Genomic DNA, 27,854 nt, shown 5'->3' with positions numbered 1-27,854 from the left:
GGTGAAAGATGAGGCTTTCTGCTCCCGTAAAGATTTATAGCCTCAGAAACCCTGTACAGGGTTGCTATGAGTTGGAACCGACTCCATGGCACATAACAACAACAACTACAACGTAGTAAGCATGTTGTTGCTGTAAATGCCGTCAAGTCCATTCTGACTCACAGCCACCCTGTACAGGGTTTCCAAGGAGTGGCTATGGGTTTGAACCACCAACCTTGTAGTTATAGTCTAGTATTTATCCTACAGCACCACACCAGGACTCCATAATAAGCATGTTGTTATTGTTGTTAAGTGCTGTCGAGTCAGTTCCGATTCATAGTGACCCTGTAAAGGGTTTCCAAGGATTGGATGGTAGATTTGAACTGCCAACTTCACGGTTAGCAATCCAGTGCTTATCCCATAACATCCCATACACACAGGACTCCATAATAAGCATGTTGTTGTTAAGGGCCGTAGACTCAGTTCTGACTCATAGTGACCCTGTTCTGAGGAGTGGCTGGTGAGCTTGAACCGCCATTTTGCAGTTCAGCGCATTAACCAGCAGTGCCTAGACTCCCTTTAAAATAAATGTTATTTTGGTTTGCTTTAAGTAGAAAGAGAAATTTCTCATGCTGCATATGAGTAGCTGTGATGTTCCTTATTCTTTGTACCATCCTCTTTCCCCAAGCACAAGACACAAGAATGAATGAATGAATGAATGAATGAATGAATGAAGAGATCTCTGCTAAGCAACAGCTCCCAATGTGGGGTGACAGGTGGGAACCATTGTGAACCAAAATGGAATCAGCCAGTCCTGCTTGGATTGCAATGAGCTAGCATCGACTCAGTGACAATGGAGTCCGTTCCTGTATAGGGTTTGTGAGGCTGTAAATCTGTGTATTCTGGTCAGGTGTGAAGGCCACCTTTCTCTGCCCAGCTCTGCTGGGGTCCTCTCCGTGCCTCTTGACTCTTCTTCCCTTTCACTCCTCTGGGGAGTCTTGAGCTGTCTCCTGACCCTTCACTTCAAACAAGTAGGTCACATTTCCCAGTTTCCTCAACTGTAGGTTTTGACATACTCTGGAATCCTTTTTTCTCTAACAGCTACTTCAGTTCTTTTAACATGTATGTAACCTTGGTGTACTCTTTAAGTGTACTGAAGATACTTTCCCCCCATATTTTAGAGAAAAATACTTTAAAAAAAAAAAGTGTTTGAGCTTTTTCAAAGCTTTTTAAACAATTGTTGGTGTGCTCAGTGTTGCTGAGTCCACTCAGACTCACAGCAATCTTGTATAAGAGGCTTCTGAGGAGCAGCTGGTGGATCTGAACCTCATGGTTAGCAGTTCAGTGCTGATCCTACAGTGCCACAATACAGTTGAAATACTGTCTTTTGCTAAAAGCTAAATAAACAAACAAACATTAATTAATTAATGGCTTCTTTCTCAAACTTTTTAGTGATCTTAAATGCTTCTCTATTTGAGGCAGGTTCACTTGCTCAAATGGTGAAGAAACAGGATACATTTTGATGAAAAACTGAGGAAGTTCCAGGTTTGGGGATGTTAATGTCACTTGCACTTTATTATATTGTTGTTGTTGTTGAAGTGCTGTTGATTCAGTTCCAACCCATAGTGACCCTGTATAGGATTTCCTAGGAGCAGCTCGTGAGTTTGAACTGCGACCTTACAGTTCAAACCACCTTTGCAGTCCAGCGCCATTAACCCCCAGCACCACACCAGGACTTCATTATAATATTACTAGATATAAAAGAGTTGTCCCACTCCAAGGACTACTATGTTATTGTTGGTAAGTGCCATTAAGTTGGTTCCAACCTATAGCAACCCTGCCTAGGGTTTCCAAGGGGCAGCTGGTGAACTTGAACCGCCGATCTTGTGGTTCACCCTGACTTTGCAGTCCAGCGCATTAACCCACAGCACCACACCAGGACTCCAAGGACTACTACAGAAGTAAAAAAGTTCTTGGGGTTCCCAAGGAATCAGAACAACTTGAGATAAACAGGACATGCTTCTGAAAGTCCTAGACCTCCACCACTATAAATTCTCTAAAAATCCTAAATCCTCGTTTCCCTTTCTCCTCAGGGAAGCCGTCATTAGAGGACACCACACGGTGCCTCTGCCTCTTATATATCTAACATACATTAAAACTCTGTGCTTTGCCACACACGCACACACATACACAAAAGTGTTTGGCTTTTCTTATTCTTGACCCAAGCGTTCTCTTCTGGTTTTATGCTTATTGATCATGAAGCGTATGATGGTGGTAGTGGTGTGTTTGTGCCACTGAGTCAGTTCCAACTCATACCGACCCTGTACAGGGTTTCCAAGGCTATAAATGTTTACGAGAACAGAAAGTTTTCATCTTCTCCCACGGAGCAGCTGGTAGATTCAAATTGCTGACCTTGTGGTTTGCTGCCAGCTCATAATCCACGTTACCAGGGCTCCTTATGAAACATTGTGTGGCGCTGTGGGATAAACACTAAACTGCAGGTTGGTTTGAATGAAAAACTGATAATCTTGTCAGTAAACCTTATATATACATATGTTGTTGCTGTTGTTAAGTGCAGTTGAGTCGGTTCCTACTCATAGCAACACTGTATAGGGTTTCTGAGGAGCGGCAGGTGGGCTTGAACACCTAACCCTGTGGTTCACAGTCCAGCGCTGATCCTACAGTGCCACACTAGGAGTCCAACATGTATATATATGTGTGTGTGTGTGTGTGTGTGTGTATTCCCAACTGCCCTTCTTTATTCCCAGCTCACAGTGAGAAATGAGAGAGGGAAAGAGAAAACCCATATATTCCCATGGTGTTAAGGATTGAATTGTCTCCTGTGCCTTTTTGGTTGCAATCCCATTTAGAGGTAGGGTTTCTTTGGTATGCTAATGCAGCTGTATCAGAGTAGGGTGTGTATTAAGCCAATCTGTCTTCAAATGTAAAATAGCATACCAGACACAGAAGCAAGCAGTACAGATGAGGGAAGACAGATGTTATGTCACATGAAGATCACCAAGAGACCTAAGAACAGAAGCTGAAAAGGGAAAAAGACCTTCCCCGAAGCTCACAGAGAGAGAAGGCCTTCACCTAGAATCTTGAATTCGGACTTCAAGCATCCCAAACTATGAGAAAATAAATTTCTGTTTGTTAAAGACACCCACTTGTAGTATTTCGGTTTGGGCAGTGGAAGCTAAGACACATGCCTAACTGGAAGCTTTGGGAAAAAATATGGGCAAAGTAAAGGCTTGAGCCTCATCCTGCTGGCAGTAAAGGACTGAACAGCCTTTTGGGGGAAACACACTTACTTGTGTGGTGGGAGGTGGCAGCACTTTCTCAAAGTTCTCTCGGAAGGAGTGAAGCTGGTCACTGGTCTGTCCTAGCACATCTTCCACAAGCTTCCTGAAGTCAGGCTCAGAGACATGGTGGTGGGGCAGCTGGGTGGGAGACAGACAGACATTGTCAGCAAAGCCTTATTTGAAAGAAGGGACAGAGACCCCGGAAGCACACACCTGACCCCAGGTGTGCCAAAAATACCCTTTGTTGTCATGGGCACACAATATTTATGTCTGCCTACTGTCCCACTTCAAAAAGTGTCCGGTGACTCAAACAGATCTTCATAAATGAATCGGAGCATTATTCACAGCTGCCCAAAAGTGAGAACAATTTAAATATTCATCATCAGATGAATGGATAAATAAAATGTGGTGTATAAATATAATGAAATAACTTAGCCATAGTTTTCATACTAAAATAAACCTTCTTTGATGGTTACCAAGGGTGGGAGGGAAGGGAGACTAAGTCACTGGCTAGAGGGTAAATACACGTTAACTCAGTTGACAGGGAGGACAATATACATAAAGGGGGAGGTTGGCAGAAGAATGACAAAGAGAGGTGAAGACACAGGGAGGTATACAAGGGCTAAATGGGACAGAGGTTCTATATAGAACCTTGGAACAACAGTGTTCTGTGGGCAGATACACGGACAGACACACAGGTTGAATGGGTATGGTTTGAGTGGGAGTATACTCACAAATAGGTGAGTTTTAAAGAGGATGTTTGTACATGGCTATTTTCCTTTCCTGCAAACCCAACGATAAATGTGGTGGGGCATATAGCAGGCAAAATGATGACAACTTCCTAGATATTATCAAACATCTTAAAGTAATGAGTTACTGGACCTGGGGGCTCAGGACCATAGTCTCAGAGGACAGACATCATGGTCAACTGGTATGATACAGTCCACAGAGACATTGTTCTACATTCTACTTTGGTGAGCAGCGTCTTGGCTCTTGAATGCTCATGAGGGGCCATCTTAGATGCAACAATTGATCTCTATATGTGCAAAAGAAAGTAGAGTGATGAGAATTGAAGATACTTGGAATCAATTACTTCAGTGACCGTGACATGTGAATGAACATCAGTCTCCATGACTCTGAGACCAAAAGAACTAGTTAATGCCTGGTTACCACTCACTACCAACTTCTCTGAAAGGGATCACATTAGAAGGTCCTGAACAGACTGAAAGAAAATTTGGAATAAAACTCAAAATTATTGAAAAACAAAAGACTGGGCTTATGATCAGAAAGAGACCGAAGGAACCTGAAACTGACCCTCAACCACCCTTTACCTCTGGAAAGGAACTCAACCCTCATGGCCCAATTTTCGGCTATGCAGTGGTTATATAGGGGGACAACAACACTAATAAGGTGCGCTCACCATGGAATGGTCAATCATCCCAAATCAAAAGGGCAACATATACCTAAGGGCAAAGTTGAGAAGGGATGGGAAGGAGGGTGGAATGGAAATAGGAACCCCAGGGAGGAAGCGGGCTAGCTGTTGTTGATGAAGCAGAGTGTAGGATTTGTTGAAGATACAACTCATGGCCTGTTCAGTAAATCTTCACTCACTTCACAAGAAAAAGTTTCAAAAAGAAAAGAAAAGAAATATTACTCAGTTAGGAAGAGAAGTGAGGCCCTAGTACAGGCTATATATCAATGGATGAACCTGAAAATATGCTGGGTGAAATAAGTTAGACAGAAAAGAACAAATACTATACGATTATACTTGATAAAAATATCCAGAATAGGCAAGTATATAGAGATCAAAATTCATTCATAGGTACCATGGACAGAAAGGAGTTCTGGTAGCATAGGGGTTACGAGTCAGGTAGCTAACCTCAAGATGAGCAGTTCGAAACCACCAGCAGTTCCAGGGGAGAAAGATGAGGCTTTCTTCTCCCATAAAGATTTATAATCTCGGAAACCCTATGTAGCATTGCTATGAGTTGGAACCAACTCCATGGCACATAACTACCACCACTATGACCAAGGACAGGAGGGAGGGAGAAAGAAGAGCCATTGTTTAAGAATCAGGGAACAGCTGTTAATGGGGATGGAGAAGAGGTCATGATTACCCACCATGATAAAAGTAATTAATGTTCATGCAAAAATGACGAATTGGCAAGTTTTAGGTTGCACATAGATACTTTTAAATGTAAGTTTCCCTTTATAGGCATCTAAGGGGGTCCTCTTTGGGGGTACCCTGTAGGGGCTCTTGCTACAGGACTGGTAGTCATGGCATCCCTTCCTCCTGTCCTCAGAGGCTGGTCCAAGGACAGACAATGGATTTAGAATATGAAGGCTGAGACCAAAAGGATCCCTCTTCTTTTGGGTGATGAGTCTTAAAGGTAATATTACTAACCATCTCTCCCACCAAGCAAAACAAAACAAAAAATCCTGTCTGGAATATAGATTGGGACACAGAGCCCGGATGTGGAGTGAAAGTCCAAGCCTTGACAATACTGTGTACTGAGTGTAGCTGTACCTATAGAGCTTCATCTCCTCTGCGTCTCCCAGTCAATTAAGGCTGCTTTCGTTTGGGCTTGTTTCTGGTAACCCAAGGAGTCCTGACCAATGCTCTATCCTGAGACCCTGACTCTGTTAAGAATCTCCTGCAGTCTCGTCAGACAACCTAGAGAGATCACACAGCTAACAGCAATGTGTCCTCCACTAAATCAAAGGCTCTCGGTTGTGCCATCAAGCCTTTTTACCCCTAGGATGCAGACAGATTGGGTTTTACACCATGTAGGCCTTTCCCAGAATCCATAGGGACAGGCGCAGGTGACTAGGACTCAAAAGAGGCAGGCTGGCATCCATCCCCGACAGCTCCCAACATCCTATATTACAGGACCAAATGGGAAATGGCATCTGAATGTCCTCATTTTCTGCTTTTGTAAAGTTAACTTCCTTCTAGGACATCCCAGTCTAAATACAAGGGCTCTGGCAACTTTGACAGGAAACTATGCTCACTTAAATGGGGACTGAAAAGATGGTCTCTGCCTTCTGGAAAGATGCTGTTGTTATTAGTTTCACTGAGTCGATTCCAACTCATGATGACCTGTGTATGCAGAGTAGAAGTGCTTCTAAGGGTTTTCAAGGCTGTGTTCTTTCGGAAGTAGATCACCTCGGGGACGTGGGGGTGGGGCAGTAGGGGTGGTGACATTCGAACCACCAGTCTTTCAGTTAGTGTTGTTGTGAAGTGCTGTCGAGTCAGTTCTGACTCATAGTAACCCTGTAGAGTGCTTCTGAGGAGCAGATGGTGGGTTTGAATTGCCATTTTGTTTGAACCTTGAGGTTCAAACCAGCCTTGCAGTTCAATGCTTACCCTACAGTGCCACAGTGCTTAATTGTTTGTACCACCCAAGGATTCTTTGTTGTTGTTGTTGTTGTTGTTGTTAAGTACCATCAAGTTGGTTCTGACTCATAGTGACCCTGTAGAGGGTTTCTGAAGCTGTAAATCTTTGTGGGAACAGAAAACCTCATCTTTCTCGTACAGAGTAGTTGGTGGACTCAAACCACCAACCTTGTGGTTAGCAGCCCAGTGCTTATCTTACAGCTCCACACCAGAACTCCTAGGTAAAGATAAATGCTTTGGCAGGATGGTTCAGGCCTAATTCAATTCAAAGAGTGTCTGAGACAGAACCCTGTACTAAGCGCTGTTGAGAGCCAGGAAGAGGAAAAGCCACACTGCCAGTCCTCCTCAAGGAGAAAGCCCTTCGTCTGTCAGTGGGGCTGACAGCTGACTCTGGTAAGTGCTTAGCAGAAGGGCATAGGAAGGGCTGCTGTATCAAGATGAACTCATCCTTCAGGGAAAGCAGATTCTGAGAGCCTCACGGAGACCCAGGTATCAATTACATCTTTGGGGAGTTCATTCTATGTGGTATGGCGCTGAAAGATAAGCACTGGACTGTAAGCCACAAGCTCAGTGGTTCAAACGCAGCAGCTGCACCTCAGAAAATCTATGCAGGGTCGCTATGAGTCAGAACTGACTTGATGGCACCTAACAACAACACATATTATGTGCCAGACACTATGAAAGGCAAGGAGGATGCTGGAGAGGAATCTACAGGCAGAGGGAGAACCTGCATGAGGGGAACACAGATCTACTCAGACTGGTTGGGCTGCAGCCTGGAACAGAGCACTGGGGGGAATGGGAGAGTGGGAAATGTTAGAGGAATGCTCATGCAAAGAACTGGGTGGGGAAAGCTAAGGCAGTTAGGAGGCAGTATGTAGCTAGGAACTAGATGTAGGAGCCCTCTAGAGTACAGTATGAAGAGCATTTACATTGCTCCTGAGGTCAGAACTCTAGGTCATTCAGCTGATAGTGGCATCAGAGAGAAAGATCTAGAAACAGTCATGTAGTCTTTTCTAGCTTGGTGTCCCTCTTCAGAATTCCAGGATCAAAGTTTGTGCTTGGAGGCTTGTCTAAGACTCTTCGCAATTGACTGGTACTTTCAGTGGATAGCTCCCTATAAAGCCACGAGTATTGAGCACTGTGGTTCAGAGGTCTTGCTCTGGAGGTGAACTTCCAGGGCTCAGAACTTACTATTATCTGTGTGACCTTGGGCAAGCTACTTGACCACTTTGTGCCTCGGCTTCCTTATTGTTGAAATGAGGATAATGACAATAGTGCCTACTCTGCCAGGTTGTGGTAAGGATTAAATGAAATCCCGCAAGGAAGGTGCTCAAAACAGATACACAGGAAGCACTCATAAGGAAGTGGCTGCCAGCAGCTGTAACACCAGGTTGAGACTGTGTACAAGGGACCTTCTCTGTGACCAACTTACATACACTCCAGATATTCACCCAGGTCTGCCGTTGCCATACCTCTTCTGCTTCTGAGTCCCAGAGCCTGGAAATAGTAGGAACCCCAGTGCTATCCTTGCTTCATGGCCTGACTCCATCAACAAAGGTTGGGTTAGCATGAGGGAGAGCCAGAAGATCCCCGCTGCCTCCTTCTCAGTACGTGAGGGCCTGTTTGGAAAGCCCAATCTCCGCAAACAGCTGACTGAAGATACTGCAAGGCCCTGACCACTAGCCAGAAGCACCCCAGTCCAAGAGGCCTTACCTGGACTGAGCTGCCCTCTGCCTTCTGCAACACTTGCTTTGCAAGGTCCTGCTGCAGAGCCACGAATGTGTGCAGGATCTGGCCCAGCCACTGCATGGTCAGCTGGTGAAACTGGGGGAGTTCAGCCACTAGCATGGAGTTGAGAGCCTGGTACGTGTGTCGGGTTGCCTCCTCCTCATAGGTCACGCTGCCCACCTCCAACAGCTTCTCTTCTACCCTCTCAAAGTCCAGCAGTTTGTCCAGACGTTTCTTGATCAGGTTCTGCGGGCCAGCTAGGGTTTTGGCCAGGCTGCACAGCGGCCGCCATACCAGACCTTCCAGCCGCTGTTTCTGTGGGGAGAGTTGAGCTTAGAAGCCTTGAAAGGAGGAGGCAAACAGTGGGAGCAAGAGAAAGGGCTGTGGAGGCAGGCAGGCCTAGGTTCCAGTTCCAGCCCACCAACTAGCTGTTATTTAACCCCTCTGTACCTCAGTATTCCCATCTGAAAAGTGGAAACATGTATGAGAAATCAGCTTAGCAAAGTGCCTGGCAAAGAGTAAGCAATCAATGTGTGCTCATTGTTAGGATCATTATTCTGCAGGATAGAGAATGGTGGTCAAGAGCATGGTTTAGGGGGCTCAGATCTCAACTTGCCATTGATGATCTGTATGAGTTGGGAGGTCACCCTTTCTGAGCCTCATCTAAGGAATGGAGCTGTTAATAGTTTCTACCCCATAAACCATGTTGGGAGGATTAAAGAGTTTAAGACTACAAAGAGCTTAATATGTATATGAAGGGCTGGCAGATAGTGAGACTCAGTAAAGGTTATAACCAGTCAGTTTTGACTCATGGCAACTTTATGTGTATCAACATAGAACTGTGCTCCTCAGGGTTTTCAATGGCTGAACCCAAAAAGTTGGGGAAAACCCCCAAAAGTTTTTTTTTTTTTTTTTTTTTCACTTTTTCTTGTGACTTGAGTAAAGGCTTACAGAGCAAATCATCAGTTTTACATTCAACAAATCCTACACTTTGTTTCATCTCAATGATTGCAATCCCCTCCATGTAATATCATCTATTCTACTTCCTCCTTCTTTCCAAACCTTTCTGAACTTTGTCCTTGGATAAATGATGCCCTTTTGCTCTCGAACGGTTAACCACTCCTTGGTGTATGTACCTCACTAGTGTTGTTCCCTCTATATACTTATCTACAGCTTCAATGAAAATTAAGGCACGGTGATGAACATAGTTTTAGACTTGAAGGGTGACCAAGAGACTGGGTTCACCAGTCTCTGACCAGTAAGACTGGTCTTTTTAATGATTTTGAGTTTTGTTCAACATTTTCTCCCACTCTATCTAGGATTTTCTAATGTGATACCTTTAGGAGCAGTTGGTAGTTGTAACCAGGTACTATCTAGTTCTTCCACCTCAGTGTCATCAAGATGGTGTTCACATGGACTGTTTTCAAGCATCTTCAATTTTTTATCATTCCTCTTTCCTCTGGACAGGGAGAGGCCAGAGTTGCATGCCAGATGGCCGCCCATGAGTTTTAAGATCCCACTGATTACTCACCACAAAAGATAGAGTAACTCTGTGGAGTATGTTTTGCCAATTGACTGTGGTGTCCCCATTAGTGGCTGATTTTTCATAAGTACCTTCTTCTAAGGTACTTCTGGGTGAACTCAATCCTCTAATCTTTTGGTAAGCAGTCAAACTCATGAACCACTGGCACCACCTTAGCCCTCCTAATAACCACTATTGTTGTTAAGTGCCATCAAGTCAGTTTCAGCTCTTAGTGACCCTGAATAGAGTTTTTGAGGAGCAGCTGGTGGGTTTGAATACCCAACCCTGTGAACCACAAGGTTCAGCAACCCAGTGCTTATTCTACAACGCTACACCAGGATTAGCTGGTATAATTTTGATCAGCAAAACATAATAGTAATAATCTCTGCTTTGCCAAACACCCAGACTGGTTATGGATGAGACAATCACGTAAGGTGTGTGGCTTCTTATTATTATCATGATAGTCTCTGCCACCTACCTAACAAAGAAAGGGGAATAGATGTCCCACTTACAAACTCCAGGAAAACCTCGAGCTGAAGCTCTCTCGCCAAATAGCAGTACTGTGCCACAGGCCCCTCAGGGATGTCCAGATCACATTCATGAGGCCTGAAGCGGAGGAAGGCCTGGTTTCGGACAAAGGAGAGACATCCAGTCACAGCCTGTCATTTTTTTCCAGAGTCGTCCCACACCAGAGCCTCCAAGAGGTTGTCCAGTCTCTGTACACCTGCAGGGACACAGCCAGCCAGTCCTACCCTTGTACAGTCTGGACGACTGGAAGGCACTTCCACAGAGTGAGCCAAGGTATTTATCCCTATTTCAGTGTTTCCCGAACCTCACACATTGGCCTGCCACCTTTGTGGGGTTTGACATGTTCATATCCCATGTGTTCTATTAATATTTCTCTTAAAATCAACTAACTATTCCTATTTACACTTTTTAAAACTTTATATATGTATATATGTAAGGACAGACAGATGTGTGTTGTGTAATGCTGCTGTTGTGTGCCAGTGAGTCAATTCTGACTCCTAGGGATCCTATATGGCAGAATAGAGCTGCCTCCTAGGGCTGTAATCTTTAAGGCAGGAGATTGCCAGGTCTTTCCTCCTTTGGAGCTGCGGAATGGGTTCAAACCACTGACCGTTCTCTCTCTCTCTCTCTGTCTATCCCTCTCTCTCCCACCCCTTCCTCTCTCTACTGATGCATATTGTTGTTGTTGTTAAGTGCCGTCGAGTCGGTTTCAACCCACAGCGACCCTAAACAGGGTTTCCGAGGCTGTAAATCTTTACGGGAGCAGATCGCCTCATCTTTCTCCCACGGAGCAGCTGGTAGTTTCGAACTGCGGACCTTGTGGTTCGCAGCCCGATTTGTAACCACTGATGCATATTACTCAGCTATAAAAAGGAATGATGTTCTATTATATTAAAATGAATAAACTTTGCAAATATTGGGCTAACTGAAAGATGCTAGGCAAAAATGGCAAAAATTGTATGATCTCACTTATATGAAGTATCTAGAATAGGCAAGTACATAGGGGCAAAAGTTTATGAGTAGTTACCATAGGTTTCTGGCAGCGTAGTTGGTTATGTGTTGGGCTACTAATCTTAAGGTCAGCAGTTTGAATCTACCAGCCACTCCATGGGAGAAACATGAGGCGTTCTGCTCCCATACAGATTTACAGCCTCAGAAACCCTATACAGGGTCACTGTGAGCTAGAACTGACCCAGCAGCTCCCCACCACCACCACCATGGGCTGCAGTGTGGATTTACTGGTTAATGAGCACAGAGTGTTGTTTGGGGTGATGAAAAAGTTTTAGAACCCAATAGTGGTGATGGATCCAAAACACTGTGACTATAATTAGTGCTACTGAATACTACACTTAAATGGAAAATATCATGCTGTATATATGAGGGGGAGTCAAAAATGATGCATACTCCGGTTATATTAAAAAGCCTGTCCATGTCCAGGACTGATGACAACACAGAGCCTGCATCTGAAATGCTTCTGTCAAATAGATGAGTGACAGTGGATTATGTGGCAAATCATTTTCAAATTAGCCGTGGCTCTGCCTATGAAATAATCCAAGACAGACTTGGCTCTCAAAAAGTTTGTGTGAAATTGATATGGAAACAACAACCAGGAGAGCATAAAGAGAAGCGTTTGGACATCTGCAAACAAAATTTGAAGATACTTGAAGGAAGGTAAAAGTTTCTTTAAAAAATCGTTACTGGAGACAAGACATGGATTCATCACTATGAGCCTGAGAGTAAATGGCAGAGTATGGGTTGGAAACATCCTTAGTTGCCAGTCAAGAAAGAGTTCAAAACTCAACTATCAACTGGAAAATTGATGCTTATGGTTTTCTAGGATTCTCAAGGACGAGTATTGGAACACTGCCAGGAAAAAGGTTCAACGATCACAGTGCTCATTACAGTGAGATGCTCACTGAAGAGCTGAAGCCTAAACTTCAGATTAAATGCTAAGGACTACTATCCAAGGGTGTTGTGATCTTGCTTGACAATGTACATCCACACACCTCTGCCCACACTGTTGACAAGCTGCAAAAACTTTCGAGGTGTTAACGCATCCCACCCCTCTCCCCATAGTCCTGATCTTGCTCCATTGGACTTTCACCTGTTGGATCCCCTGGAAGCAGCCCTTGGAGAACAAAGAAGTGAAGACAGCTATGCTTTCGTGGGTTGTAGCTCAGCCTAAAACATTTCTAAATAAGGAAATACTACAGCTTGTTGACAGATGGACAAAGTGTCTTGAAAAGCAAGGAGATTATGTTTAAAAATGATGTATTTGTATTTTCTAAAAGTTGATTAAAATAAATTCTATAGCCAGAGTGTGGAAAATTTTTAATTCATCCTCATATTTTACCACAATAAAAAATAAAAGGAAATAACACCTAAAAGTTCTAATTCGAGGAGAGAAAAAAAACAACAACACCTTTATGATAGCACCACCAAACAAACAAAAAACAAATTCACCATCATTGAGTCAAATACAACTCATAGCAACTTTCTACAGAGTTTCTGAAGCTGGTGGGTTTGAACTGATGACCTTGCAGTTAGTTTATTGCTTATTGCACAGTGCCACCAGGGCTCTTTATGATGATACCACAAAGGGAATCAAACCCCAAACCAAATCCACTGCCATCTAGTCAATTCTGACTCTCATCACCCTGTATAGGGTTTCTGAGACTGCAAAACTTTATGGGAGCAGTAATCTTCCAGAGAGCCGCTGGGGGATTTCAATCTCAACCTGTGGTTAACAACCTAACACCTAACCCACAGTGCCATCAGTACTCCTTCTACAAAGGGAAAGCCAATGATGATTGCCATAAATAGATGTATGAAAAATAATTGCCATCAAAACAAAACAGTATTATTGAATCCTGCCAAAGACTCCCAGGCTCAGGCAAGACATAGCACGAGGAGGATTAAAAGAAGGATCAGTTTCTCACTACGTGACTCCACACTGTTTAGCAGTTTATTTCTGAGTAGTCATGGGAGTCTTACTCTGGGAAACACAGCACTAATGTTTCCAAATATCCACCCTACCCTGCAAAGCCAGACTTCTCATCAAAGTCCAATACCTGCAGGCCCTGCCATGCTTTTTCCTGAATGGCTCAGAGCACTTTCTCCTCCTGCTCACTTCACCAGAACAGGAGCCCGGCTGTCCAGATCTGGTTTCTACAGGTCCAGGAAGGAGCATGATGGAGCAGAGGGATGTGACCTCCCCGGAGGAAGACTGCATGACGACCTCCCTCCTTCTACACACTTCCATGAATGCTACACAAGATCCCAGTTCCCAAAGATGCTGTTGTCTCTGAATGAGCTGTTTTGTGCAATTGGACTCAGCTGAGAAGGGACCACATATGGGGGCAGGGTGTGTGCAGTGAGTCAGCAGTAACCACTGTACTGAAGGGGAGATTTTGGTGCAAGTAATGTGATATGCCAGATGGAGATGCAAGTTGGTGGCCCTGTGGGCTGCCTTTAGTTTGTAAAGAAATATTTTCTAGGGCCTGCATGACATTTTATTTTAATTCATTGCTCACATTTACAAAAAAACAAATCACCTGGATGTCCAGTTTTCTGTGTTTTTACCTCCTTAAACTTAGATGAACAGCCACACCAGGCCCACATTCCCAAAGAGTAACAACCGGCCAGCATGATGTAGTGGATATCCCTTTAGATTAATTTGTTCATTCATTCAGGTTTCAAATATTATTATCAAATACACTTGTCTCAATGGTATCATCTGTCTGGTCCTTTCAAGTACCCAAGTCTGTGACCAGGGTCCCTCAGGAGGGCTCTGACCACAGTGAATTTCGACACTATCCGGTTGGAACCTCGTTCCCTGAGAGCTCAGTGGTCTTATGTCCTATAAGCCACGGGAATAGTACTAGCAGATGACCTCATCTGAATGGATGATGTCATCCATTTGGTTCCTGTAGCTGGTGCCTTTGCCAGTTTGATGGTATGACATGTCTCCTGCCCGGGGAGCCAGACCCCTAGGCCCCATCCATCATTAAGTGCAGATCCTCACCTCCAGGTTATCCAAGTAAACAGCCACGTTGCTCTTCAGCTCAGTCACACACAATGACACCCAGTGGAATCTCTCTTCCAAGTCATCAAATTCCTTGTCTTCCGTCTGAAAGTGGTCAGTTACACATGTGAAGGCAGATAAGAGCCACAAGGGAGCAGTGTATACCTGGTGTCTGCATTTCAAGTCCTCACTGGAGATCACCTTTCCATGAATCTGTCTGATCCTCCAGTCTCAAAGTTGAGTGAGATGATTAACTTAGTAGTTTTGGATTCAGACAAAACTGGTTCATTCATCTGCTTCCTAATTGTGTGACCTTGGGTAAGTGTTTTACTTTCTCTAAGCCTCTTGTTTTCTCATCTGCAAGATGAGGTTAATAAAAACACCTGCTTCATTGTGAGCTCAAATAATGCCTGGCTCAGAGTAAGTACTCAACCAACTTGACCTACTATGGCAGATATTGGAGGACAGTTCTTTGCCTAGACCCAGAGACCAGTTCTTCTACTCTATAAAGTGGTCCCAGAAAAAGATTAGCACAAGACACAGTGGTATAGCCTTAACCTAGTTCTTCTGAAGCAAGTTGGAGTCCCAACACTGACTCTACATGGTTGTGCCAAGTTGGGGAGTCACCTCACTCCCTTAGCCACAGTTTCTACATTTCCAAAAGGAATTTATCCCCCTTGCCCTCCCCACTGCACAGGGTTCCAAGCCTTAAACTCACTCTGGGTACTAGCCCCGCCTCCTGTTTCAGCAACTGGCTCAGCCGGGTGGTCTTCTTGGTGAGTGTGTGTGTGTTGATGCGGGCTAGCCGCTCCCGGAGGGTCAGCTGCTCCACTCTTGTGTACTTGGATGCTGTACAACAAAGAAGCACGAGAGCACAGTGACCAAAGCCTACCACAGACAGTGAACATTCCAGACATAGCTGCTGAGCATCTGACCCACCCCCCTGCTCTATCAGAAGCACATCCAATTAGAAGAGGGGTTTGTACAGAAAAATTCAGAGTCCTCAGATTGAGTTTGAGTCCTGGATGAAGCGCCTCTTACCTGCTTCAGTTTGGCAAGCCACCACGTGCTGGGGGCTTAGATTCCTCATCTGTAAAATGAGGCCAGCCACCTCACAAGGTTGCTGAGAGGATGGCATAAGATAAGGAGTCTGAATGTACTACCTAAAAGACAGGCACCCAGGTGAAAGGTGAGTTGCTAGTGTTAGCCCGGCCAGGCTGGGAACTTCACGTCTCAGCTCCTAGCTCATGCTTTCTACTGATCTGTCCACCTAGGTGGAGAAGCAAGTGGGAAAATCCAAAGCTAGCAGATGTAGTCTGGTGTGGTGATGAAGACCCCAGGCCTGAGCTGGAAACCTGGTTGTCACTTAGCAGCTCCGTGTCACGGAGCAAACCACTTAAGCGCTTATTTTACCTGACTCTGAAATGGGGCGACAGTGCCAATCTCAGAGGGCTGTTGACAAGGACCAAACAAACTAATAAATTATCATTGTTATAGTGTCTCAGTTGCGCAGATGAGTTTCTCTATACTTGGGACTGCTTCATTGTTCAAGTCTTTAACAACTTCAGAGGCAGGGTGTCTCCCCTCCCCAGCATTCATTTCATTTCTCCTCCATAGTACAACACCCTTATGGTTTGGATGAGTTGGATCTCAACTAGGTGTTGACTGATATAAGCCAATCCATACAATATCATCCCATTGGCCACAGTGACCGACTCAAAAGAAGGTACATAATCCAGACCTAAGCCAATCAACACCTGCATGACATTTTCCTAACCATGGTGATTGGTGAGGGTGGACACATGACTCAAGCATAGTCTTATCAGAGTGAAACTCAGATTTAATTTTGATGACTAAGAGGTGGTATAGTAAACAGATGTGTCTTGGAACAGAAATAGTCACTTACTATGATGAAGGATATCATGTTTGGTAGGGCAGATGGTCAGAGAAAAAAAGGAAGACCCCCAGCGAGATGGACTGACAAAGTGGCAGCATTAGTGGCCTCAAGTGTGACAATGATAGTGAGGTTGGCCCAGGATTGGACAGTGTTTCATTCTGCTGTGCATAAGGTCGCTATGAGTCAGTACTGACTCGATGGCACCTAACAACAACAACAAGATGAGGGAAGTCAGCCTGATCATGAAACTGACACACAGAAAAGATCAGAGCCAAGAGGATTATAGGGAAACAGAGGCAGCACCCTGATCAAGCCCTACCTAAGGCCCACATTACCTGTGAACTTGTGGTTATAGAAGTCACTACTTTCCCTTTATTGGTAAAGATAGTTTGAGATGAGTTGTCTGTAGCTGGAAGTAGTACCATCATCCCTGAATGTCTACATCCTTACCCACTTCTTTGCGCATCTTGTATTCATTGATGTTGGCGTTCACATCCTGGAGGGCAGAGGTAGCCCTCTGAAGGATAGGGTAGGCACAGGCATCGGGGGGTGTGTTCTCCAGGATTTTCTGCAGCAGCAATGGGTATCTGGTAACCCTCTGCAGAGGGATTACCAATAAGAAACTGAGGCCTGAGGGTCCAGCTTGTGGCCTGAGGAAGAAGGCTGATATTAGGTAAGTAAAGCCCAACTTTGAGGCACAGAGTTGGGGTTCCATTCTCAGTACTGCCACTTAGCTCACTGTGTGATCTCATACAAGTCATCCACCCTCTGTGGTCCTCAGTTTCTTCATTCTGAAGACCTAAATGTTAGATGGCTACCTAGGTAGCATAAACTGTAAAGCGCTCAGCTACTAACTGAAAGGTTGAAGGTTTGAGTCCACCAAGCTGTGGCTTTTTTTGTTATGCCCAGAATTCAGGGTCCCCAAAGACCACCCAGGAGCCATGTACCGATGCAAATACATAAGGGTTGTTTAATCAAGCTCGAGCCAGGTCTCTAACCTTATCCGACATTTCGGAATAGGGAAAGAACCCCGAATTCATTGTCTGCAGGGTTTTTATAGAATTTTCAAACAGCTCAGGTTTCTCAGCTTTACAATCTTTGGATTGGTTAACAATTGGAAAACTATGAGATGTTACAGTTTAATTGGTCAGGACTGGTGGTCTTTGTTCTTAGGCTAGGGTAAAGGAAAACATCTGGCCTCTGGCCTTGAGCTGCCTGGCTATTTATACATATATCATTTTCTTGGAGCTAGAGTACGTGTTCAGGCTAATGTACAGAATGGAGATTGACCTTGACTCTGGAGGGAACTAATAACTGAGGCCTTGTCTATTTAAAATGCTTTCCTGAGCCTGACTAGAGTTTAGTCAAGCAGTTTCTAGGTAGGCAAAATCAGGTAAAATCAGTTTGGTCCTTACACTTTTTCTTGAAAGGACATGGCCAATGAAACTTCTATGGAGTGAAGCTCTACTCAGACACACATGGAATCAGAGTACATTGGAATAAACTCAATAACACAAGACTTGATTGTCTGTTTAGAGGTTGGACGGGAGGACATGGTGGTTTGGTGGTAGCATTCTCATTTTTCATGCAGAAGATTCAGGTTTGAATCCTGGTTAACACATCTTGAAAGCAGCTGCCACCCGTCTGCTAGTGGAAGTGGTGCTGCTAACGCTGAACAGGTTTCAGCGCAGCTTCCAGACTATGACGGACTAGGCAGAAAACCTAGGCAATCTACATCTGGAAATCAATCAGTGGAAGCCTATCCATGAGGTCACCATGAGTCGGGGGCTGGCCCACTGGGCACTGCCAGTTCTCACTTTACCTTCTTTCTGGGCCTTGGTTCCCTATCTGTACCAAATGCAATGGTGGCTTCTCTGCTTTCATCAACACCTCAACAGCAGACATAGCTAACCTCTCCTGTCTTGAAACACTCTCCTTTTGGTCCCTTAGAAGCCCTCTGTCCCACTTCCCTAGACCCACAGGCTGCTCTCTCTGCTGACTTCTCTTAGAGGCAAGGTGCCTGGGGCCACCCCTCTCTCTCCATTCTCTCTCTCTGGTGACTTCCTTCAGTGCCAGGCTTTAGACACAACCTAAACCCAGACTCCACCTTCAGCTTCCACTCACAGCTCTAGACACATATTTAACTGTGTACCTTGCATCTGCTTGGCTATATCCCCTACACAATGCTACATATTGGGCATCCACTCCACATTTCATTTCAAGAAGTGACTCGGAAGCTTTAAAGAAAAAAAGTTTAAAACATATCATAGGAATTTAATTTTTAGATATGCATTCAAAATCGTTAGGGATAATATGTCATAATATTGGTGGTGGTGGTTGTTAAGTGCCGTTTTATCAATTCTGAGGAGTGGCTGGTGAGTTTGAATCACTGACCTCACAGTTCAAACCAACCTGTGGTTCAAAACTTACCCTGCAGTGCTACACCAGGGCTAGTTTAGCATAAAAATGGATGAATAAAACATAGCAAGAAGACAATACTTGTTCATTTCGGTGAGTATTCATTACATTATTCTTATTCTATGGAGTCCTTGTGTGGTGCTGTAGAATAAAGCACTGGACCACAAGGTCAGTTTGAACTCAGCGGCACATAACAACAACAACATTCTATTTCTCTATAGGTTTAATATACCTTCTCTAGGAAGATTCAACAACACTGTTTTCTGACCTCTCTCCTTTGACCTCTTATTCTTCTTCCTATTAAAAGTCTCCAGACCAAATGTCCAGGAAAGATCATGTGGTCAAAAATAGACAAGGTAGGTGGAGCTCCCTCAGAGCTGCAAAGGGTTGGGAGGAAGGGTGGCAATCAGTGAGATTACCTGGAAGGACATGCCTGTGCTGACCCTCAGCTCTCACCACACATTTTCTGGAGCTTGGCTAACACATGAGCTAACAACAATTGATAAGTAGCTACAAAACTTGACACCCTGGGTTTAGCACTTAGCTTCCATGAAAAAGAGCCAAATGCCTCCTAAACTTTCAGTTATGAGGATCATGACAAAATACAGATAGCACTGTGAAGAATGGATATTCTGGACATTTAATTGTGTTCATGAGGAACTTGTACACAGACCAACAGGCAGTTGTTGGATGAGAACAAGGAGATACTGAATGGTTTAAAATCAGAAGTGTGTGCAAGAGTTGTATTCTTTCACCGTACTTATTCAGTCTGTATGCTGAACAAATAATCTAAGAAGCTGGATTATATGAAGAAGAATATGGAATCAGGATTGGAGGAAGACTCATTAACAACCTGCAATAATCAAATGGATATAACCTTGCTTGCTGTAAGTGAAGAGGACTTAAAATACTTACTGATGAAGATCAAAGAATACAGCCTTCAATATGGGTTGTGCCTCAGTGTAAAGAAAAATTAAAATCCTCAAAACTGGACCAGTAAATAACATCCTGACAAATGAGTAAAGGATTGAAGCTGTTTAAGACAATCAACACGCATGGAAGAAGCAATCAGGAAATCAAACCAAGTATTGTATTATGCAAATCTGCGACACAAGACTTCTTTAAAGTGTTCAAGAACAAAGATGTCAGTTTCAGGACTAAGGTGTGCCTGACCCAAGCCATGGTATTTTCAATAACCAAATGCATGTGAAAGTTGGACACTGAATAAGGAAGATAGTAGAAGAACTGATGCTTTTGAGTGGTGTTGTGGTGTTGGAGAAGAATACTGAAGGTACCCTGGACTGCCAGAAGAACAAACAGGTCTGTATTGGAAGAAGTATAGCTGGTGTGCTCTTTCAAAGCCAACATGGCAATACTTGTCTCTAGTAATTTGGACATGTTATCATCAGGAGGGACCAGTCCCTGGAGAAGGACATCATGCTTGATAAAGTTGAGGGTCTGCAAAAAAGTGGAAGACCCCAACCAGATGGACTGGCACAATGGCAGCAGCAATGGGCTCAAGCATAACAACAATTGTGAGGCTAGCACAGGACCAGTGTTTTGTTGGTCAGAACCAACTTGATGGCACTTCACAACAGCCTCCTGGGTACAACTCTCAATTCCCCAAACAGAGGGAAACGTTCTCAAGGAGATGACCCATCCCTTCTCTACAGTCACCCAGGAGCCACGACAGACTGCAGGCAGCCTCTGACATGGATAGGTTTGAGTCATTTGGACAAAATATTTTATTCAGTGTTTCAAGTAACCAATAAAAACTGAAAATTTCCCAACAAAAGTCACCAGAGCTGGGAGACTATGGGAAACTGATGCTCTTGATAGAAGATCTTTTTGGGGAGCCTTTTGGCAATCTGTTAAGTGTACAAACTCTTTGTTCCACCAATCCTACTCCAAAAGTTAGCTACAGAAATACCAAATTACAAGCTCAACTGAGCAAGGATCAGAAGTTATCCAGCAGTTGTTTATGACAGTAAAAATTAAGCTGTGAAAAACCATGGAAGAGCCTAAAACACTTACCAGTACTTGAAACAACTCAGTTTGAAAGGTTGTGTATCATATGATTCCCAACCCAATGCCAATGAGTTAGTTCCAATTCACAAGGACCCGGTATAGTGTGCTAGAAGCTATAAATCTCTATGGAGGGGGTGGTATACACTAGAAAGGGAAGGAGAAAGGAAGAACAAGGCGGATGGGAGAACAGTTAGGCAGCTATGTTGTTTGTTGTGAGTGCTGTCAAGTAGGTTCTGATTCATAGCGACCCTGTATAGGGTTTTTGAGGAGCAGCTGGTGAGCTTGAACCGCCAACCTTGCGGTTCATATGGCTTTGCAGTCTGGAGCATTAACCCACAGCACAACACCAGGCAGGTATACATGGGCTAAATAGGACAGAGGTAAATAATGATGTAAGTACAACCTTGGAACAACAAGGCTCTGGGATACAAGGATTGAGGCATGGTTTCAATGAGTAGAAGTGGGTTAATAATGTTAAGATGCTTGGCTGTCTTTTGAATCATGGTTTCTCTTGCATACCATTGTAAAGGAGACACTTGAGGGGGAGAGAAAGGAATAGTCAGACACATCACCATAGAAAGCTTGTAAGTCCATCTTCAGCTTATAACTGATTGGAATACCTAAACTGGGGCTAGAACTTGCCCAGTGAAGGAGGCTTCCTGCAGAGCCTTTGCATTGCACAAGACCATAGGTGGAATCCTAATCACCATCCAGAATCTTCTGAGGTGGGACATTTCCACTTGAAAGGTCAAGCAGACCAGCCTGGAGCAGCTAGAACAGAAGATAGTTCTTGAATGAAAGACCAGCAGGAAAAATCAAAAACAGTAACAGAAATCTGATTGACAACTACAAGAACAAGCAAGGTGTTCCCCCAGGAGCCATCAAGGCAAGTGGTCAGGGCCCCTCAAGGCAAACTCCCTTCCAAAACTAAAACTTAAGGAGAACACATGTGGTCTTGTTGCTGACCACGTTGGTAACCGATAAGGGGAAGTGAGGGGAAAATCAGCAATGAATTTGTGAGCTAAGTCTGACCTCATTCAATAGACTCCTGTTAACCTGGGTTGAGACCTGGTTGTCCAGCAGTATGATGAGACCTGGGGACTCCTGGGCCCAGGGACAGGGACATGGCCCCAGAGGACTAGAACAGAGGGAGTGTGAAGCGTATAGCTGATATGCAGTGAGGGGAGATGCACAAGAACACCCACACTTGCAGATAGTATCCATTTGACCTGTCTTCAATGGCTGGATAATCAGAACATGACTAGAGGAAGAAAGAAGAGGAAAAAAAGGAGTAATCTGCTACAATTTGATGAACCTGACCTATGCTTGTGGATGCAGCAGGGCAAAGTAGTGAACAAATCTTTACAGTGAGGATCATTCCCACCCCCTTGGTACACAGGGTTGACAAGGATGGGTGATTTAGACATTGGCTACCCAAAATGGGGGGCTACAAAGGCAAGAAGTGACTGCTTACAAGCTTTCAATAGGGAACCTAGCTCCAGAGGGTACGGGAAAAGGTAGAATCTTCACTGAGTGGGGCTGATGAAAGGTGATGGGGATAAGACTCTTGTGATTCAATAGGGAATGATTGTTATAGAAACTGACTATATGGGTTGGAAATGTAAAGGTAGATGTTTTTGTAACAAAAGGAGGGGAGTGGTTGATTCTGCAGTCCAGGAGCGGAAGTCTCAGGAACCATCAAGGGAGAAAAGCGAAGTGCAGGACTCTATCCAGAGAAGCAGTAATACTAGGGATGGAGGCAGAGGCGATGACATGGAGAGATGGGACGGCTGGGGACTCTAAACTCAGGGAAGAAGAGGGGCTGTGTGCTGGCAGTTGGAGGGCAGGCTTGTAGAGTAAACCCTTTAGTTGTTTGATGATGCATGTGGGGATTGCAACCATTGCAATGAAATTAAATACGATAGGATGAATGCAAAGCTAATGTTCTCCTATGTAAATGATCACATAATTCACAATAAATCTTTAAAAAAAAAAAATCTCTATGGGGGCAGAAAACCACATCTTTCTGCTGCAAAGCAGCTGGTGGGTTTGAACTGCCGACCTTGTGGTTAGCAATCCAGTGCTAATCTTATAGCACCATAGCAGGATTTCAAACCATTAACTGTAGTTGTTAAGTTGTGAGGAGTAGTTGGTGGGCTTGAACTACTGACCTTGTGGTTAGCAGTCCAGTGCTGATTATACAGTGCCACAGCAGGACTCCAAACTGAAAACTAGTTGCCAACTCAAAGTGACTCTATGTGTGTCAGAGTAAAGCCATTTCCCTTAGGATTTTTCAATGGCTTATTTTTCAGTAGATCTCCAGTTGTTGTTTTCAAGTGCTTCAGAATGGACTTGATCCTCCAACCTTTTGGCTAGCAGCTGAGTGCGTTGACCATTTACCACTCAAGGGACTCACCTTAAAAAGCTATGGCTCAGTCTCCTGAGCACGCTCTGTCTCTCTCTTACTCTTTGTCTATTTGTAAATATTTAGAAGGAAAATGCTAACTACTGGAGGAGGGATGGGGAAATGGGAAACGCAGTGAGACAGCCTTTTCTTTTCATTTTATATACTGTGCATTGTTTGAATTTTCTTTTTCTTTTCAGTGAGCATACGTTACGTACATATTTAAAACAAAGCAATCAGTGTCTTCTCTGAACACTGCTGCCTCAGCCATCACTCGGAGACAGCAAGTACTGTGCACAGAATTGATCTATGTCTTCCAAAATGATACCATTGTTGTGTGCTGTAGAGTTGCTTCCGACTCATAGTGACCCTGGAGAGGGTTCCCAAGGAGTGGTTGGTAAGTTTGAACTGCTGACCTTGTGGTTCAAACCAACCTCGAGGGTGAGTGTTTATTCCACCAGGACTCATTATACATTATACCATTGGAACAGCTCTTTTCAAGGCAGAGTTCCTGTAGGTTAGGGTGCCAAGGTAAGACCTTTGATCATTTGCCTAAGAGACAGGATCAAGGAAATACCCCACCCAGTCACTACCTAAATAAAGGGTGGAAGCAGCATGCATTCTGGAATCACAAAGACTCTAACTCAACAGTATCTTTGATCCTAATCATCCAGCTAGGCAAGCTCCAGGAAAAGCAGCTCAGGATCATACCACCAGAAAGCCAGGATTGTTGTTTCAAGAGGGAGGAGCTCCAAAGCCATGCTGACAGGAAGTGTTTCCTGTGACCACCATGTAAACAAGCTCTCCTGGTGGAAAATGAGAGACCTGTGGCTGGAATTGAGTCTGAAAATGTGTTCCAGACACACGGGAACCTAACCAAGTACAGCAAAACTGACCTGCAGTTGATCTCAGGCACGTGAGTGAGCTCAGCCAAGACCTTAGAGAAACATTTGGTTGAGCCCAGCTAAATTACTAACATGCAGAAGTGTGATCAAAATAAATGCTTGTTTTAAAACCATTATGCTTTGAAGTGGTGTGTTGCACAGCTATAGCTACTTGATTCAACAACAGTTCACTGAGGCTGGACTGCAGCTGCACGTTGATATAGGATCTTTGCTCCCCTGTTTGCCGCAGACTTCACTACTCCCTATTGTCCCACATTTGGTAGCATGCTTCCCTCATTTCTGTTACTCATCTGACTCCTACTAGAAATTGGTTTAGTGGTCCTTGCAAAAGTCTAACATAGCAGGATCCATTAAGGGATGAAACAGAAGGAGAAATGGGTGTGTTTTCTTTGGAGACAGAATGGGCACTGGGTATTTAAAACAGAGGCTCAGGAGAAAGAAGGAAAGGGTTGAGGGATAAATGAAAGGGTAAGGAAGAAGAGGAGGCTCCCACACAGTATGATCTCATTTTCAAAGACCTAAGTCTACATTGTCTCTCTCTTGTGTGTAAAGGAAAAAAGAACAACTTCTGTTCTTCTTGCAAGCATTGGACTGCTAACTGCAAAGACAGCAATTTAAACCCACCAGTCACTTTGAGAGAAAAAGATGAGCTGTCTCTAAGAGTCTCAGAAACCCTATAAAGCAGTTAGTTCTACTCTGTCCGAGAGGGCTGCTATGAGTTGGAATCTGCTCAACGGCAGTGGGTGGGTTCTTCCTACACTACTGTATTGTGGTTACCAGAGACTGATCATCTCTCTCCCTTCAGTGGGCTTGTTCTGAGGAAGACATGCATCCTGTTAGAACAAAATAAAGTAACACAAGTCACAGAAAAGGAAACAACATAAATGACTCTTCAACAGACAAAAAGATACTGAACTTCAATCATAATTAGATGCAACATGAAACTATTTGGGGGTACATTTTTCACCTATCATTGTGGCAAATGCCCTAAAGTTTGATAACACACTCTGCCAGTGAGGTTGTGGGGAAAGAGACACCTGCAAGCTTTGCTAGTGGGGATGTAAACTGTCACAACCATGGGGAAGATTTCAGTGTTTATCACCATTACCAAGAACATTTTTCCTTTTACACAGCAATTCCATTTCTGGAAACTCACCTTACAGATCACATTACGTACTGCATTAGGCAAATCTGCTGCACAAGACCTCTTTAAAGTGTTCAAGAGCAAAGATGTCATTTTCAGGACTAAGTGCACCTGACACAAGCCATGATAGTTTCAATAACCTCATATGCATGTGACAGTTGAATAATGAATAAAGAAGACCTTAGAAGAATTGATGCATTTGAGTTATGGTGTTGCTGTTCTTGTTCTTAGGTGCTGTCAAGTCAATAATAACTTATAGTGTGACCTTATGCACAACAGAATAAATGAAACACTTCTGGGTTCTGTGCCAATCACAATCATTGCTACATTTTAGCCCATTGCTGCTGCCACTGTACCAATCTATTTGGTTGGGGGTCTTCCTCTTTTCTGACCCTCCACTTTTCCAAGCATGATGTGTTTCTCCAGGGACTGGTACTTCCTGATAATATGTCCGAAGTATAAGAGACAAAGTCTCGCCATCCTAGCTACCAAGGAGCATTCTGGATGTACTTCTTCCAACACAGATCTGTTTGTTTTTTTGGCAATCCATGGTACTTTTAATATTCTTCTCCAACACCATAATTCAAATGCATCAATTCTTCTAAGGTCTTCCTTATTAACTGTACAAACGTCACATGCATATGAGGTTACTGAAAGTACCATGGCTTGGATCAGGCGCACCTTAGTCCTCAAGCTGACATCTTTGCTCTTGAGCACTTTTAAAGAGGTCTTGTGCAGCACATTCACCTAATGCAATACATCATTTGATTTCTTGACTGCTGCTTCCTTGAGTGTTGATGGCTGTTCTGAACAAAATGAAGTCTTTGAAAACTCAATCTTTTCTCCATTTATCTTGATGTTACTTATTGGTCCAGTGGTGAGGGCTTTTGTTTTCTTTACATTGAGGTATAACACAAAGGCTGTGGTCTTTGATCTTCGTCAGTAAGTACTTTAAGTCCTCTTCATTTTCAGCATATAAGGTTGTATCATATGTGTATCACAGATTGTTAATCTGTCTTCCTCCAACCCTGGTGCCATACAATACAGCTTTTGAATGATTTACTCAGCATACAAATTGAATAAGTATGGTGAAAGAATACAACCCTGGCACATACCTTTCCTAATTTAAAACCATTCAATGTTTCCCTGTTCTGTTCAGACAACTGCTTCTAGGTCTATGTACAGGTTTCTCGTGAGCACAATTAAATGTTCTGAAATACTCAGTGTTATCCATAGTTTGTCATGCTCCACATGATTCACACAATCCACACAAGCCTTTGCGTGGTCCATTGAACACTGGTAAACATCTTTCTGGTATTCTCTGCTTTTAGCCAAGATTCATCTGGCGCCAACAATTATATTCCTGGATCCATGTCCTCTTCTAAAACCAGCTTGGACCCTGGCATTCCCTGTCAATGTATTGTTACAGCCATTTTTAAATTATCTTTAGCAAAATTTTATGTGCATGAAATATTAATGATAATTACCTGATGATTTCCGCATTCCATTGGGTCCCCTCTCTTTGGAATGGGCAAAAATATGGATCTCTTCCAGTCAGATGGCCATGTAGCTCTCTTCCAAATTTCTTGGCATAGAGGAGTGAGTATCTCCAGTGCTCCATCAGTTTGTTGAAAGATTTCAATTTGATTCCATCTATTCCCAGAGTCTTGTTCTTTGCTGATGCTCTCAGGGCATCTTGGACTTCTTCCTTCAGTTTCATTGTCTCTGGATCATATACTACCTCTTGAAATGATTGAACATTGGCCATTTCTTTTTGGTACAGTGACTCATTTTATTCCTCCCATCTTCTTTTGATGCTTTTTGCAGATGTCATCTCACAATCTTCTTATCTTTTGTCATTAGTATCTAATTAATCAAATCTGTTCTTGAGATGATTTCTAAATTCAAGTGAGATATGTTCAAGTTCCTGTTTTGGTTCTCGTGGACTTTAAAAAAAGTTCACCCTCAATGTAAACTTATATAAGAGTAACTGAGGATCTGATCCAGTCTGCCCCTACCCTTGTTTTGCCTGATCATAGGGAGATTTTCCACCATCTGGCTGCACAGATGTAGTCAGTTTGATTTCTGTGTATTCCATCTGGTGTGGTCCATGTTTATAGTTGTCTTTTATGTCATTTAAAAAAGGTATTTGCAACGAAGAAATCATTGATCTTACAAAATTCTATCATGCAATTTCCAGCATTGTTTCTATCATTACAGCCATATTTTCTGACATCTGATCCTTTTTCTAAGGAGCTCTGATAGTGTAGTGGTTACGAATCGGGCTGTGAACCTTGAGGTCAGCAGTTCGAAACAACCAGCTGTTCCGCAGGAGAAAGATGAGGCTTTCCACTCCCGTAAAGATTTACATCCTGCACAGGGTCGCTATGAGTCGAAACCAACTCCACAATGATGATCCTTTTTGTTTCCAAATTTTGCATTCTAATCACCAGTAATTATCAATACATCTTGATTGCATGTTTGATTAATTTCAGACTGAAGAAGTTGGTGGGTGGGTGGTTGTGTGCCATGGAGTTGGCTGCCACTCATAGCTACTCTGCATAGGGTTTCCGAGGCT

The 27,854-nt window shown here is 43.7% G+C and overlaps 1 protein-coding gene across 1 annotated transcript in view; it reads right to left on the bottom strand.

Moving 5' to 3' along the window:
* Positions 1-27,854, bottom strand: part of ARHGEF37 (Rho guanine nucleotide exchange factor (GEF) 37) — a 55,585-nt gene that overhangs the window by 9,898 nt on the left and 17,833 nt on the right. Inside the window, exons 4-9 of the mRNA XM_006863941.1 lie at positions 16,828-17,027; positions 15,199-15,329; positions 14,481-14,585; positions 10,441-10,551; positions 8,392-8,721; positions 3,291-3,419 (exon numbers count right to left, since the gene is read on the bottom strand). Coding sequence (XP_006864003.1) covers positions 3,291-3,419; positions 8,392-8,721; positions 10,441-10,551; positions 14,481-14,585; positions 15,199-15,329; positions 16,828-17,027 — 1,006 coding nt within the window. The remainder of the gene's footprint in view (positions 1-3,290; positions 3,420-8,391; positions 8,722-10,440; positions 10,552-14,480; positions 14,586-15,198; positions 15,330-16,827; positions 17,028-27,854) is intronic.

This window comes from Chrysochloris asiatica, unplaced genomic scaffold (assembly GCF_000296735.1).
Source record: "Chrysochloris asiatica unplaced genomic scaffold, ChrAsi1.0 scaffold00057, whole genome shotgun sequence".
Classification (NCBI taxonomy): Eukaryota; Metazoa; Chordata; class Mammalia; order Afrosoricida; family Chrysochloridae; genus Chrysochloris; species Chrysochloris asiatica.
This window is presented reverse-complemented; position numbering and strand designations above follow the sequence as displayed.